General features: G+C 41.3%; 1 protein-coding gene across 1 annotated transcript in view; it reads right to left on the reverse strand.

Annotated features, from left to right (window-relative positions):
* Positions 1 to 247: 247 nt before the first annotated feature.
* LOC131235321 (uncharacterized) overlaps positions 248 to 13,815 on the reverse strand; it is a 160,545-nt gene continuing 146,977 nt past the window's right edge. Inside the window, exons 8-10 of the mRNA XM_058232460.1 lie at positions 2,156 to 2,235; positions 1,422 to 1,471; positions 248 to 869 (exon numbers count right to left, since the gene is read on the reverse strand). Coding sequence (XP_058088443.1) covers positions 739 to 869; positions 1,422 to 1,471; positions 2,156 to 2,235 — 261 coding nt within the window. The 3' untranslated portion in view covers positions 248 to 738. The remainder of the gene's footprint in view (positions 870 to 1,421; positions 1,472 to 2,155; positions 2,236 to 13,815) is intronic.

Genomic DNA, 13,815 nt, shown 5'->3' on the forward strand with positions numbered 1-13,815 from the left:
TACTTAAGCTAACTTAAGTATAAAAAGTAATTTAATGAATTAAAATAAATTTAAATATAATTTATTTGGTTGTATCCAAACAGGCCCTTAGGCTTAGTATTAGAGCCTTAATGCGTGAGGCTTAAAACGTTAGGATCTGGATTTGTTGCATGTGGTCTATTGGCAACTAGTGTTGCTTATAAGGCCACTGATAATCCAATGGATGTATATTTTGAATAAAAAAATCCCATCAACATTGCACCAAAACTAGATGAACGGTTCTGATTAAATACATCACTATGCCACATATGCAGCGGACAGATGGCTTTACAGTAATCTACTTCTATAGTGGACTAATAAATGTCACTGATGTTGCCATCTATTATTTTGACGGAATAATTTGTAACTTTACTCATTCCATTTATGATAGAAATGATCCACCAATTAGATGGGGAATTTGCAATCTACCAACACGCCAACCTTCTGCGTATGTGTCATCCGGGCTATCCAACAAGAAGGGTAACTATTGTAGATGACATGGTCAAACAATCAAGATGGCCCATTAATCAGGTGGGTAGTACAGTTACCTTGAATGTGGACCATTCATGAATTTTGGCACATGTGCGGCATACCTAACAAGTTGACGGCCTGATTTTTTTCTTTTTTTCACATGGTTTGTCCCACCTGATGAGTGTCTCAAATGTCAGACGCTTGCCAGGTTGGCATGTGTGGGGAGATGCATGTAACAGAAGGTAGAATCTAGAGATTGGCCATGTCATTATAATATTGCTTCAGCCACCTTGTTATGATCTTGATCTCTTTCCTCCTCACACGTTGAAGCCACTCAGGATCTTCTTCGCTCGAGAATCTCAGGTCCACATGGTGGGCCCCTGCAAATAATCACCGCCTATTAGGAAAATATGGTTCTTAATTAATATCTAAGGATTGGAGAAATCTTGTGTGTGTAGTGTGCACTATGAGTTGATGGGACACCAATCTCCACCGTGTAGTGCGTCCAGGAATCCCAGTTTTCGGCCTAAGTCCCGACTCGCATTTTGCACGGCCCACACTGGCAGTAGTAGTGGGCCCCACATATTGTCCCAGTAGGTCAGATGGGCTAACCATATCACCTATCAAAGTGCGTGAAACGAACCACTAACTTCAGACGTGTGCGATACCAGCCGTTCGGGCTTAGCAAGAGGCCCATGGATTGACTCCAATCGAGTTTTGGGTCCCTGTAATCAATGGGCCCTAATTGGGGCTCACCACATCCTAATTTAGGACTGGTGGGCGGAGCATTTGGATAACGGACTCGGCTAGGCCTAGCTATAGTCTGGGTTGGAGTGGGCTTACAATCCGATCTGGGATGTATTCAACATGCTTCAGTCGGCCCCAGATGGCTCGCTTCGACTATAGAGAATAGAGACCGTAGATTTACTAACCTTCTCTTGCAACTATGGCCACGACGCTCTTTGATATGCTTTTCAATACCCTGCCAAGTAGAGGTGAGAGTATTATCTGTATACATTTGTGAGAGAGGGGCCCATGGTTCCGTGATCTAGACCTTTGATATGATTCACCCCACAGTGGTTAGAGGACGGTTGGAAAAATTTTCAGGTCGGATGATTATATCCATCCATCCAATCTATGGCTGTTATTTTAGACCTTCTTCATTTTTGTCCTAACCGTTCTCTTAGGCCACTGATTTGAGGGCTGTAATCATTTAATATGGGACCTTATCAAGGCATCACTCACGCTAATGGGGTCCCTTCAGATCAACGGTTGGGATCCCCTAACTATGCATGGGCGTTGAATCTACAAACTGGCAAATGAGGATCCTATAATTGCTAGTGTATAAAAGATGTTTAAATGAGAAAATGTGCTTGGTAAACGTGTGAGAGATCCCAGCCATTTATCAGGCGTGCGCCCCAACAAAATTCCTTAACCTCGGCCGCTCATCAAGCTGACCACACGTGTGCAAAAACATAGAACGTGGATAATTTTGCACTTGCACAATGAATGGCCTTGATCTCGCACACGACTGCTGGGTTTCGCACTTGCACAATGAATGGCCTCTTCAAACCATCCACTCCAAATTCCCCATGGTATTTCTATATTCATATGTGCTCATATTAAAAACCACTGGACAGCTGTGATGAGAGTCGTTGATTCATACCCTCCACCGCTCCAAGGGTCCCTTAAGCCGTTGAAGAAGATAATGTTGCTGCCAAAACGCTTCAAGACACTCGAGATATTCTGTAAATTATTTGAAAAAAAAAAGAAGCTTAACCATGTGAATTTGGTTGACTCGGTGTGACTCAGTGAGTTGGGCCTAGTTACCGAGTCACACTCCACTCTTAATCCCGACTAATAATGCGAAATTGAATTGAAGTTGACGGAGGCTCAGTCGACTAAGACGAGTCACATCTGACTCATTTATGACTCACTTAATTCGTCCGTCCTTAGAGTATTGGTGTAGATTAATGGGCGTCCATGTGGGTCTAGATTTTTTTTATTTTTTATTTATCTTAATTAATAAATGTGCCGGGTGTGGGTATACCCCACCCCATACATGAATCCTATCGGAACGTGATTGTATATAAATAATAAATAATATGTGTATATGAGATTTTTCCAAAGTTTTAAATCTCACGTTAAGTGTTCTCTTAACCATTCATCCATTTGTACAATTAGAAGCAAACAATTGTGCAAGAATCACATCGATTGGATGATCAAAACCCCTTGAATGGGTCCAATTTGTGTTGTGAGGATGCCTTGGATTATGCATGTTCTGGGAGCTAGATTAGTGAATTGTTGGTCCTACCGACAACGTGTTGTGTCAGTCCGACCAACAGTGAGTTGCCGGTCTGATCGTTGGGCTTTGGTTTAGTTACGCAGTTCTGCAGAAATATGAGAATTTAAGTATAATTGCAACTAGAGCTTGGTGAGAAAGAAACGAGAGTTTTCTCTTAGAGAGGGTTTTCTTTCTTAGACGAGGGTTTCTCTCTAATTACAACTGTTTCTCTCTAAGGGTAAGGGTTTTGCGATGTAAGAGGGTTCTCTACACTTGTAAGAGCCCCTGGGAAGAGATTTTTTCAAGGATCTAGAGCTTTCTTAGGTGCACATCATAAGGGGAGATCAGGTTGATTCTACAATTGAAGAAGGCGAGTGGTGTTGACTATAAGGTTTTGATTATAGTGGAGATCTCGATCGCATTATATTGTGGTTTTTTTTTTTCTCATAGGAGTTTTTCACATAAAATTGATTTGTTTTGTGTTGCTTGCTTGATTGTTTTGGTTATTCTAGTTATTTTAATTATTTTATCTTTGTTAAATGTGTTTTCGCAAAGTGCATGTATTAACAGTGGTATTAGATACAAATTTATAATACCTATGTTGATTTGGGTTTGTTGTAGGCTTGGAATTACATCAAGGTGGTGTGAGAGAAAAGCAAGTTAACTCCAACCGAGTGGTATCAGGGAATCAGGTTGAGGACATTCTAGGATTCAAGGAAGATATTAGGGTCGAGATTCAATATTTAGAAATTCGATGGGAAGAATAATTTTAGTTTATGGCAGCGGAAGGTTAAAGATATTCTAGTATCACAAGGGTTGAGTAAGGCGTTGTTGGAGACTAAATTAGAAAATTTGTTTGATAATGACTAGAGCAAACTTAGGGAGAATGCTATGAGCACCATCCGTCTATATCCATTAGATGAAGTTATGTATAACGTTCTGGATGAGGAATCATCCCTAGAGATTTGGAAGAAAATAAAAGACTCATATGTGACGAAGTCCCTCACTAATAGGTTGTTCTTGAAGAAATAACTTTCAGGTTACGGCTAAAAGATCTGATATCCTAGAGCACATGAACTCACTTATGAAGGTATATAGCGAGTTGTTAAGACTTGGAGTGACAATTGAGGATGAAGATAAAGCGATGCTACTTTTAGCATTACTTCCCACATCATACGACCATTTTGTCACTATTATGTTTTATGGAAAAAATATAGTGAAGCTGGTAGAAATTACTGCGACTTTCATTTTTAACGAGATGAGGAAGAAGTCAAGCGATGAGGACTCTCAAGAAGAAATGAATAGTTATAAAAGGGGGATAAGGACATGGGAGATCCATGGAGCGATCTCAATCTGACAGGAAAAAGAAGTCTAGACCAAAATAAAAGGCTAAAGATAGATGCTTTTACTATGACATAAAGGGGTACTTTAAGAGAGACTACCAGAAAAGGAATGCTGACCTAAAAAAAAAAAGGTAAAAGGAACATGGGCGAATGCTAGGACTTGTCATCTTTTAGATACTTGGATACTCGATTCAAGATGTTTGTATCATATGTGCCCAGATAGGACTTTTTTTGATTCTTACAAGTCCTATGATGGTGAGATTGTTCTGATGGGGAATGATGCATCAAAAAAGGCCATCGAAATAGGGACCATCAAGGTAAGGATGTTTGATGGAGTTATACGGACTTTAAGTGATATCAGGTATGTACTGGATTTGAGAAAATTTTGATATCCTTAGGGGTTTTAGATACGAATGGATGCATGTTCCTCGCATCTAGTAGTGTAATTAAAGTCACCATAAGTGTAATGGTGTTCATGAAGGGACATAAGATGGGAAATCTGTACAAGTTAGTTAGGAGCATAGTTATAGGTCAGGTTGTTACCGCCTTACCCACAGAATTTGGCACAAATGATACTAATCTGTGCCATATGCAGCTAGGGCAAATGAGTGAGAGAAGCATGATAGAACTACATAAACAAAAACTATTGAATGGAGTTAAGGCGAGTAAGGTAGATTTTTGTTAGTATTGCATTTATGGGAAGCTATGTAGGGTAAGGTTCAAGTTTTTTTTTACACATATTAGTGTGGATGCTAGAGGAGTGAAGGAGGGCGTGATATCCCGAGGGTACAGGAAATGTACTCTCTTGTTGTCCATTGGTTGCCTCGCTCGAGGGCTTTTATAAAAGGGGTAAAGATGTGATATTTGACCAGAGTCACCACTAACCAATTATTACGATTCCATAATCGGTTAGAGCCTGTAGAAATGCTTAAGATTGAGAACTCGATGATTCTTAACCCTAAGATGACTCATGAGTTTACGTTCCAGAGATTCCAAGTAAGGGATTGAGGTTATAGAGAGAGAAGGTGTTAGGCACCCACTCTGCCCGTACAAACATATGGTCTTTACTTCACAAGATCTGACTAATTTTTAAAGAATACAAGTTGTTCTCGCAAGCTGTAAATGTAATGCGATGCAAAGAATGTAATACAGGCTATGGTTTCTAGTGGACCCGCTGCGATTATATCGGAAGGTCTTAGAGCATACACGAGCCAGTCAGATACAGTGAAAACTGATGGAGTGAAATGTATATGCTAAATGATGGCTAACTGGGTAAGGTTTTTGATGTGTAACATCCGATTATATTGGCAAGCCACAAAGCATACACCCACTAGTTAGATATGATGAAAACGATGCAAATGCACTATAATGCTGACATATATGAGGAGAAAGGGGGTTGAGAGGGGAATGAATGTTGCACGATGCTAATACGCTAATTTGATGAAATAGATAGATGCTTGAATTATTGGATGAATGATAGTGTTGCAAGGTTAGATTGAGTGGTTCAGATTTGAACTTGGGTGGCTTAGGAGGCTAGGGCTCTGGCTAAGCTAAGCTAGGCCAGAGCTAGGCTCTCTCACTCTTCTTTGTGGAGGAATGACTAAGGCTAGAGATGAGAGTATATTCTCAAGGATGGAAAGGGATCTCTTAAAATGAGATGGGATGTTTTAAATGAGAAGCGAAATGGGCTATTTATAGTATCCCAACCTAATTTTCTTGTAATTCTTAGTGATCCTAAGGGCAAAATAAGGTTGAATGGCTGTGATTGGAGATTTTCACATGGCATCATCTCATGGGTTAAATGACTTGGTAAAATAGTAATTTTAGGTAAGGAGATTGGCATAGAGTAAATACACCTCAGCCGCACACTTAAGGCTTGAAAAGGAGCAACCCACATGCTTGAGGGATACTGCCCGAAAGAGAGAGAGTGCCATGTGGTCAACGGTAACTAGGCTACTGCCGGTCCCCAGTTGGACTCCCTTCTTTGGCAAGCAACATCCTCCAAGTGTGTGGAGGCTTTACTGTGAGGGTTGTTGCTTTCGAGTTTTGACCATTTCTTTGATTGGGCTTAGTATCAGGCTTGGGTCCAAGCTTAGTTTTGGGCTTGACTAGGTGAGTTGACTAGGTTATGGGCTTGGGTTGGCTGACTAGGTGAGTTGACTCGCCGAGTTGACTCAAGGCTCTAGGATTTTTGGGTTCCTAGGGTTTAGGGTTAGGCTGGTAGGGATGAATGAGTTGACTGGGTTGGATGGGCTGACTTTAGGGTTTAGGACTATCAGACCCTAATTATTGCATGATTTTACGTACATGATAATGCTTAATGGAATATTTTAATTATATTTTTGTTGCAGGATGAAATCAGGAGCGTTGATGGAAAAAGAGTACTACAAGCATGAATTTGACACTCCGAAGTCACCAGAGTAAGGGACACACTCCAGAGAACTAAGACTGAAGAATTTACATGCCAGGGACCCGAGGAAATCAAGCCGTTCACATTAAAAAGGCCCGAAAATGGTCCAGAATGCAAGATCACATGGTTTCCGCCATTCGACTGACTCAAAACTTCATACATGGGATGTGGGGCATAAAAAAACCGTACACATAAAATTTCAACCATTTCATATCTCGGGAAGTGGCCCAACGGCCAGATCAGCCCTTTTATTCCTTAAGTGGGGCCCACCTGGTCCCTGGATATGGCTCATCTTTGGTATCAACGCTTTAAATTATATGGAGAACCATATGGATGGAGGAGATTTGGTGCATACATCATGATGGACCTCACATGTGCACTGCATGCACACAGTGCGGACACACACCAGCAGTGCATCCATACAATCAAGGTCGGTCAGCAGGCGCTGACCGACAAAATTTTGAAAAAAGGAAACTGCTATTTCCGGCTTCGCAAAAACAGAAACAGGGGCTTACGGTCCCCTGTTGTGGGCCACCATCACGATTTGTACGTCCAATCTGGACCGTCTATTAGACCATAATGGCCCATATTACCATCGCCTAGGTGGCGGTATTTCAGATGGCAGTAGAGATAGGTTTTCAACCGTTCAAAAGCAGAATGGATGGCAAGAAGCAAAATCACGTGGACCACATCAGCAGACAGTGAAAACAGTTCATTCTCGATCGAAATTCCGTCCTGCATCCAATGGACGGATTGGATTTACCAAAATAACGGGAGAATGGGCCCCACCAACGTCGCAGCGCTAACAGTGCAATCCCTGTTTTCGCATCCGCACGCAGACCGACTTGCGGGCTGTTCCGTGATCTCAATGACCATCAGATGCATGATCCAGACCGTTCAGAAGATTCTTCAGGAGGCCAATACCGTATCCTAGGTGTCCAAATCAAATTCGGAACATGTACCATCTCGGAAACTCATTTCAAACAGAAATGGAAACCTTTCGCACGCGGTTGCGGAAGACCTTCCGCTGTTGCTGCGTAGATAGCTGCCCATTCCTCCATCAGTTTCTATTCTCCAGCACGTCTCTCCACCGCCTACACTACTATAAGAAAGAGGAAAGAAGGGTCGTTTGAGAAAAAAAGATCGATTTTCTCCATTCCAGCCACTCCAGCAGCTATAAGAAGAGATGCAAAACGTAGACAAGAAGGGAGGGGAGCCAGGGAACAGATCCAGAGAAGAGAAAGAGAAGAAAAGAGAAGAAAGAGTTTAGAAGGATGTTTTCATTTCATCATTGTTATTTTTCTTACTTTTTATTTGAATTCATAGATTGCTAATCTTTTAGCTAGGGCTGAGATGAAGCCTCCAACTTGAATGATCCTTGTTTGTTGATTTAATCTTAACTTGATTGATTTGTTTCTTTCTCTGGTGTACTTGACTGGAATTTCCGTACTTCTCTATGCTAAGAGCTCAACCAAAGTCTAGTTATGGATGTTGTTTGGAATATTATTCTAGGTGCTTGTGTCTGACCATGAATAGGTTCCTATAGAGGAAGAAACAGGAATCTACATCTCTCCATGCCTGACCATGGATGGAAAGATGTGATGCATATGCTTTAAGGAATTATACATTCTGTGTGCCCGACCAAGGATATAGAGTGCGCTTTATTTATTTTTGATATCAATCTGAATTAGGGAGAATCAACAGGTAGAACAAGGATTATGATAATTAAAGGTGGATACGAAAGCCCTAGTCTTCTCCTTGATTGAATTTTTCTTATTGCTCTTGGTTATTTTTCCATTAATTTTTGTTTAGTTTACTCAATTATTAGCTCAAATATTTGTTGGATTAGTTAAGAAGAGTCTTTAATTTTGAATTGTGACAACCAGTCCTCGTGGGAACGATCTCGTAATACGTACCATATCTACATCTGATTCGTATACTTGCGGGTTTAAAATGATGAATGAGTTGACTGGGTTAGATGGGCTGACTTTAGGGTTTAGGACTAGGTTTCTTAGGGTTTAGGCTTCTAGGGTTAGGGTTTAGGATAAGGATTCGGTTGGGATTGGGGTTCTACTTGTTTAGGCTTCTAGGGTTAGGGTTTAGGATTAAGGTGTGGTGGTCCTTCCATTCCTTCAAAACTTTATCAACTTGTCAGCCTGAGGTGGGGTGTCTACAACTAGTAACGGGGTGCTCGATTACATACATTCTGATGTATGGGGGCTAGTGACAGTACTGTTTAATGGAGGAGCACGATACTTCGAGAGCTTTATATACGATTACTTGAAGAAGGTTTGGGTCTACTTCTTAAAGCACAAGTTTGAGGTGTTTGCCAAGTTTAATGAATGAAATGCGAAAGTAGAGAAGAAAACTGGGAGACTGGTTAAGTGTCTTAGGTAAGATAATTGTACAAAATATAGAGAGGTAGGATTCATGGAATTTTGTAAGAAAATGGCATTACAAGTTACTTCTCAACTCTAGGGACCCCACAATAAAAAAGGGTGGTAAAGAGAATGAACAAAACTCTATTGGAGAGGGCAAGAAGCATGTGGTTGTGTGCAGAGTTGCGTAAAAGCTTTTGGGTAGAAGCAGTTAACATGACATGATTTATTATGAATTGGTCACAATTTACAATATTAGACTTCAAAGTTGTAAAGGAAGTCTAGACAGATAAGAATGTTAATTACTAAGGGTTGAGGAACTTCGGGTATCCAACATATGTCCACGTGTAGAGTTAAAAATTGATGAGATTGGATTCCAAATCTAAAAAGCGTATTTTTATCGGGTATGAGAAATGTATTAAGGCTACAAGCCTTGGGATATAGTTTCACAGAATGTGGTCATTAGCAAAGATGTCATCTTCGATGATGCATCAATATTGAAGACTAACAAGGATACTATAGGAAACTTGGAAACACATGATGATGTAGAGAAATTTTTGGTGCAGGTGGAGCTATTTAAGCCAGTTACTGAAGGTGAAATTAAGCAAGAGTAAGATATTGACCAAAATAATTAATAGGATACCCAAGAGAGTCTAGGCGGGAATAGGGAGAAACGAACCATTAGAGCCTCGATTCAATATGGGTTCAAGGACATTCTTCATTTGCATTTTTCATAGTGAGTGAAGATCCCTCCACCTTTCAAGAGAATAAGTCTAGAAAGGATGGCGATAAGTGGATGTCGGCCATGGCAGAGGATATGGAATCTTTATATAAGAATCGGACATGGGAGTTAGTGAAACTTTCATAAGGTCAAAGGGTTATAGGGTGAAAGTGGGTATTCAGAAACATTCTGATTGTTGTGAAGGACAAGAAGGAGATACTCTTACTTAAATCTTTGTTAAGTAATGAGTTTGATATGAAGGATCTATATGCTACGAAGAAGATTTAAGGCATGAAGATTCACAAGAAAGTTTGAAAAGTTGTGGTTGTCTCAGAAGGGTATGTGCAGAAGGTGCTGAGAGGTTCCATATGGAAAGTGCTAAGCTAGTTAGTTTGTTTCTAGCATGTCACTTCAAGTTGTTAGCCACGTTATGTCCAAGCACAAAAAAGGATATTTCAGACATGTCACAGGTGCCATATGTGAGTCCAATGGGAAATCTCATGTATGCGATGGTTTGCACAAGGCTAAATATCTCACATGCAGTTAGTGTGGTTAACAGATATATGGGGAACCAGGTAAAGAATAGGATCATGTTTAGGGGGCATGGAACTTTAAGTGGAGTTGTAGGCTACATGGATTTAGATTATATAGGAGATCTAAACAACAGGAGGTCCACTATGAGATATGTTTTCATATTAATAGGTAGAATGATATATTAGATATCTATGCTACAATCTACTATAATATTGTTTATAACTGAGGCAGAATATATGGTTACGACAGAGGTGTCAAAGGAGGCATTATGGTTGAAGGGTTTAATTAGAAAACTAAGGTTGAAGCAGGAGCTGATTTGATTACACTGTGATAGTTAGAGCATTATCTATTTAGCGGTAAATCAGGTGTATCATGCAAGTATCAAGCACATCGACGTGAGGTTCTATAAGATATGAGAACTCGTTGCTTCAGGAGACATTTAATTTTAGAAGATTCACAGAATGAGAATGCCGCTGTTATGTTGATGAATCCAGTAACTACAAAGAAATTCAAGTATTGTTTGGCTTGATCAATCTTACTAGCCATTAATGAGATTGGGCACTCTTGCATATGGGGTACGGATGGAGCTACATTCCAGGTGGAGGATGCATGAGCAGTTTATGCTCAAAGTGGAGGCGAGTATGAGAGATCTTCAAGGTGACTTGACAAAATACAAATCAGGGTGGTGATTGTTATGTGGAAGCCTTGGATTTTGCATGTTTTAAGAGCTAGGTCAGGGCACTGTCAGTCCAACTGACAACGTGTGAGATGGATTTCTTAGTCAGAAAGCAGCGTTGTGTCGGTTCGACCGATAGTGAGTTGTTAGTTTGACCGATGGTGTGGTCGGTTTGATTGATTATGCAGTTTTGCAGAAATCAGAGTATTTATGCCTAATTGCGATTAGGGCTTGGTGAGAAAGAAACGGGGGTTTTCTCTTTGAGATGAGGGTTTCTCTCCAATTACAAGTGTTTTTTCTCTGTGGCAAGGGTTTTGCAAGGTGAGAGGGCTCTCTACACTTATAAGGGCTTGGGAAGGAATTTTTACAAGGGGTTAGGGTTTTCTTAGGTGTGCATCGTAAGGGGAGATTAAGTTGAAACTGTAATCAAAGAAAGTGAATGGTGAAACTCTAAGGTTTTGATTATAGTGGAGATCTCTATCGCTTTATGTCATGGTTTTTTCCCGCAAGGGTTTTCCATATAAAATTGGTATGTTGTGTGTTTGCTTGCTTGATTATTTTGGTTATTGTAGTTATTTTGATTGTTTTATCATTGTTAAACGTGATTCCACAAAGCACGTAGATTAATGAAGGTATTAAATCTAGATTTCTAATACGTAGGGTTGATTTGGGTTTGTTGTGGGCTTGGAATTACATCAAGGTGGTGTGACAGAAGAGCCAGTTAACTCTAATAATTTCTTAGCACCTTATGTTATTTACCACTCATAAATCACATGGTTAGAATTGTTGATGCAGAAATTTGGTTAGCCGTCCCTGGACCCACGAACGTGCATAAAGAATAGGCAAGGAGGACCCTGGCTTGTACAGGGGACCCTTCGATGCCTAAGTCAGGTATGGAATCTGGGTCTTAGTCGAATGGAGATCTTTGGGTTAGAGATTATGTGTACCTTTCACTATCAAGGGCACTCTTATTTATACATGGGGAGAGGCGGTGGCATAGAGGGCATCTCCTTATTTTGGTAGGGACAGATCATAATAGAATTCAGACTCCTTGCTTGGTGGGAGGATCTCTATGGATCCTTGGCTAGAATCCTAGGTAGACCCGTATTGGAATCGCTCTCTTAGATCTTCGGCTGAGATCGCAGACAAACAAGATTGAGGTTAGGTCGGATCCCATGGAGGGCAGGTCTTGCCAACCTGGGACGTGCCTGAGGTAAGCCGACCTAGTTCACGTGATTGAGGTCAGGTCAGATCCAACAGAGCGCGGGTCTTGCCGACCTAGGATGTGTCGATCTTAGGTGAGTAGTTTGTTTCTTTCAGAGCATGGCCGATCAACGATTATTCTAACCTTGTATTGAGAGGTCGAGCTCGACCTTTCTCTACACTTGGTCCGGGTGATGAGGGTCAGACCATTGGGTCACGCCTGCTACTGTTTGAAGTGTTAAGATGGCCTGTATTAGTTGGTTGGTCCATTTTTCTAATAACTGTAAGCCCCCTACTTTCTAGTTCGCATAGTGGACTTGATAAGTATATTGATCTTGGCCAGGTCGGGCTAAAGTTGGGAACAAGCTCGAGGTTGGGTGAAATTTTACTGTTGAGCAGATCCGGAGGTCGATGGGACGAATTGCTTCTTTATCATCACAAATAATGGGAAGGTGGTGAGCACTAGGCTCAAAGCAAAGTCAGTGACGATAATGTTTCTAGCTCGATAAAAGAGACGACGTTGTTTGATTGCTGGGCGAACGGCTACGTGCCAGCTGCTTGCGGGTTAGTGCTCGAGATCGCTCTCAGGTCGAGAGCCTGCCACGTGATCCACAGGGGGGACGTTTGCATGTGACGTTGCGGTTCCTCATGCTGAGGCATTGATTGTGGGCCATAAATGCGCCGTGCTGGGCATGAATATAAAGAGGGGAGGAACTGTAAGTGTTGTAACGTATAAATCACTCTTATTTGTCAAATTTTGATGGGACAAAATAGCTTATAATATGGTTCACACAAAGTGATGGAAAGTTCACCTTCAAGTGAATTAAGATGGAAAGTTTACCTTCAAGATCAACTCATGAAGTTAGAAAGTGCAAGCATAAGCACAAGTCATGAAGATAGATAGTTCAAGTAAAAGATCAAGATCCATCTTCAAGTATACTTAAAGTAGAAGATCGACTGATTTCGGCAACCCTCGACCTGTATCCGATGTTTACGCGTGATCCTAAGCCGAGTCCTGCATACCGACGTCGGCTCGACCCGAAACTTATATCTTAGCGACCGCACCATCGCCCCGATTCCAACGCCGCGACTCACCCACCGATCTGATACCCAGGCTAGGAGTTGTGGGCCTGCGTTCATTTCGAGGAAAACACCGCGCGTTGCGAATTTTCAAGGAATCTCTACAACATGTCCCACGAATCAATCAATCAATCAAGTCAAGTAAACTTCATACCTCAAGTACTAATACCTATCCCTCCTTTTTACATAAGTCATCACTCTCTTCCCTTACCCATCCCTCTTTTTCTAAATTTCAAACTAAACCTTACCTCTCCATCTCCTTTCCTTACCACAACCACTCCATCCATCCCTTTCATCAATTATTTCTATCTCTCTCTCTCTCATTTCTATCTTTACTCTCCAATTCCATGAGAGCTCCAACATCCAAGCTTTCTCTTCTAAAAACTAAGTGTGGCCCACTTTCCCACCCTCGCATCTCACATCTCAACCATCAAAACTTCATCATCTTCCATTGAGATCGAAGCTAAGGCGACTACGAGTTTAAGGAGCTAAAGAAGGAGGCCGATAGGTGGGTGATCTACTGTTGATTTGCATTTGAGAGCCCACTTGTAGGTGAGACCCATTATGATGTGTGTTGTAATCATGAGGGGCCATGGTGGCGGGGCCCCTCCATCATCGTCTCTCTCTCTCTATCCGTTTTGATGAAGAGGGCCCCACTAATTTGTGTTTCATCCGCACCATCCATCATGGACAGTGG

The sequence above is a fragment of the Magnolia sinica genome, chromosome 19 (assembly GCF_029962835.1).
Source record: "Magnolia sinica isolate HGM2019 chromosome 19, MsV1, whole genome shotgun sequence".
Taxonomy (NCBI): domain Eukaryota; kingdom Viridiplantae; phylum Streptophyta; class Magnoliopsida; order Magnoliales; family Magnoliaceae; genus Magnolia; species Magnolia sinica.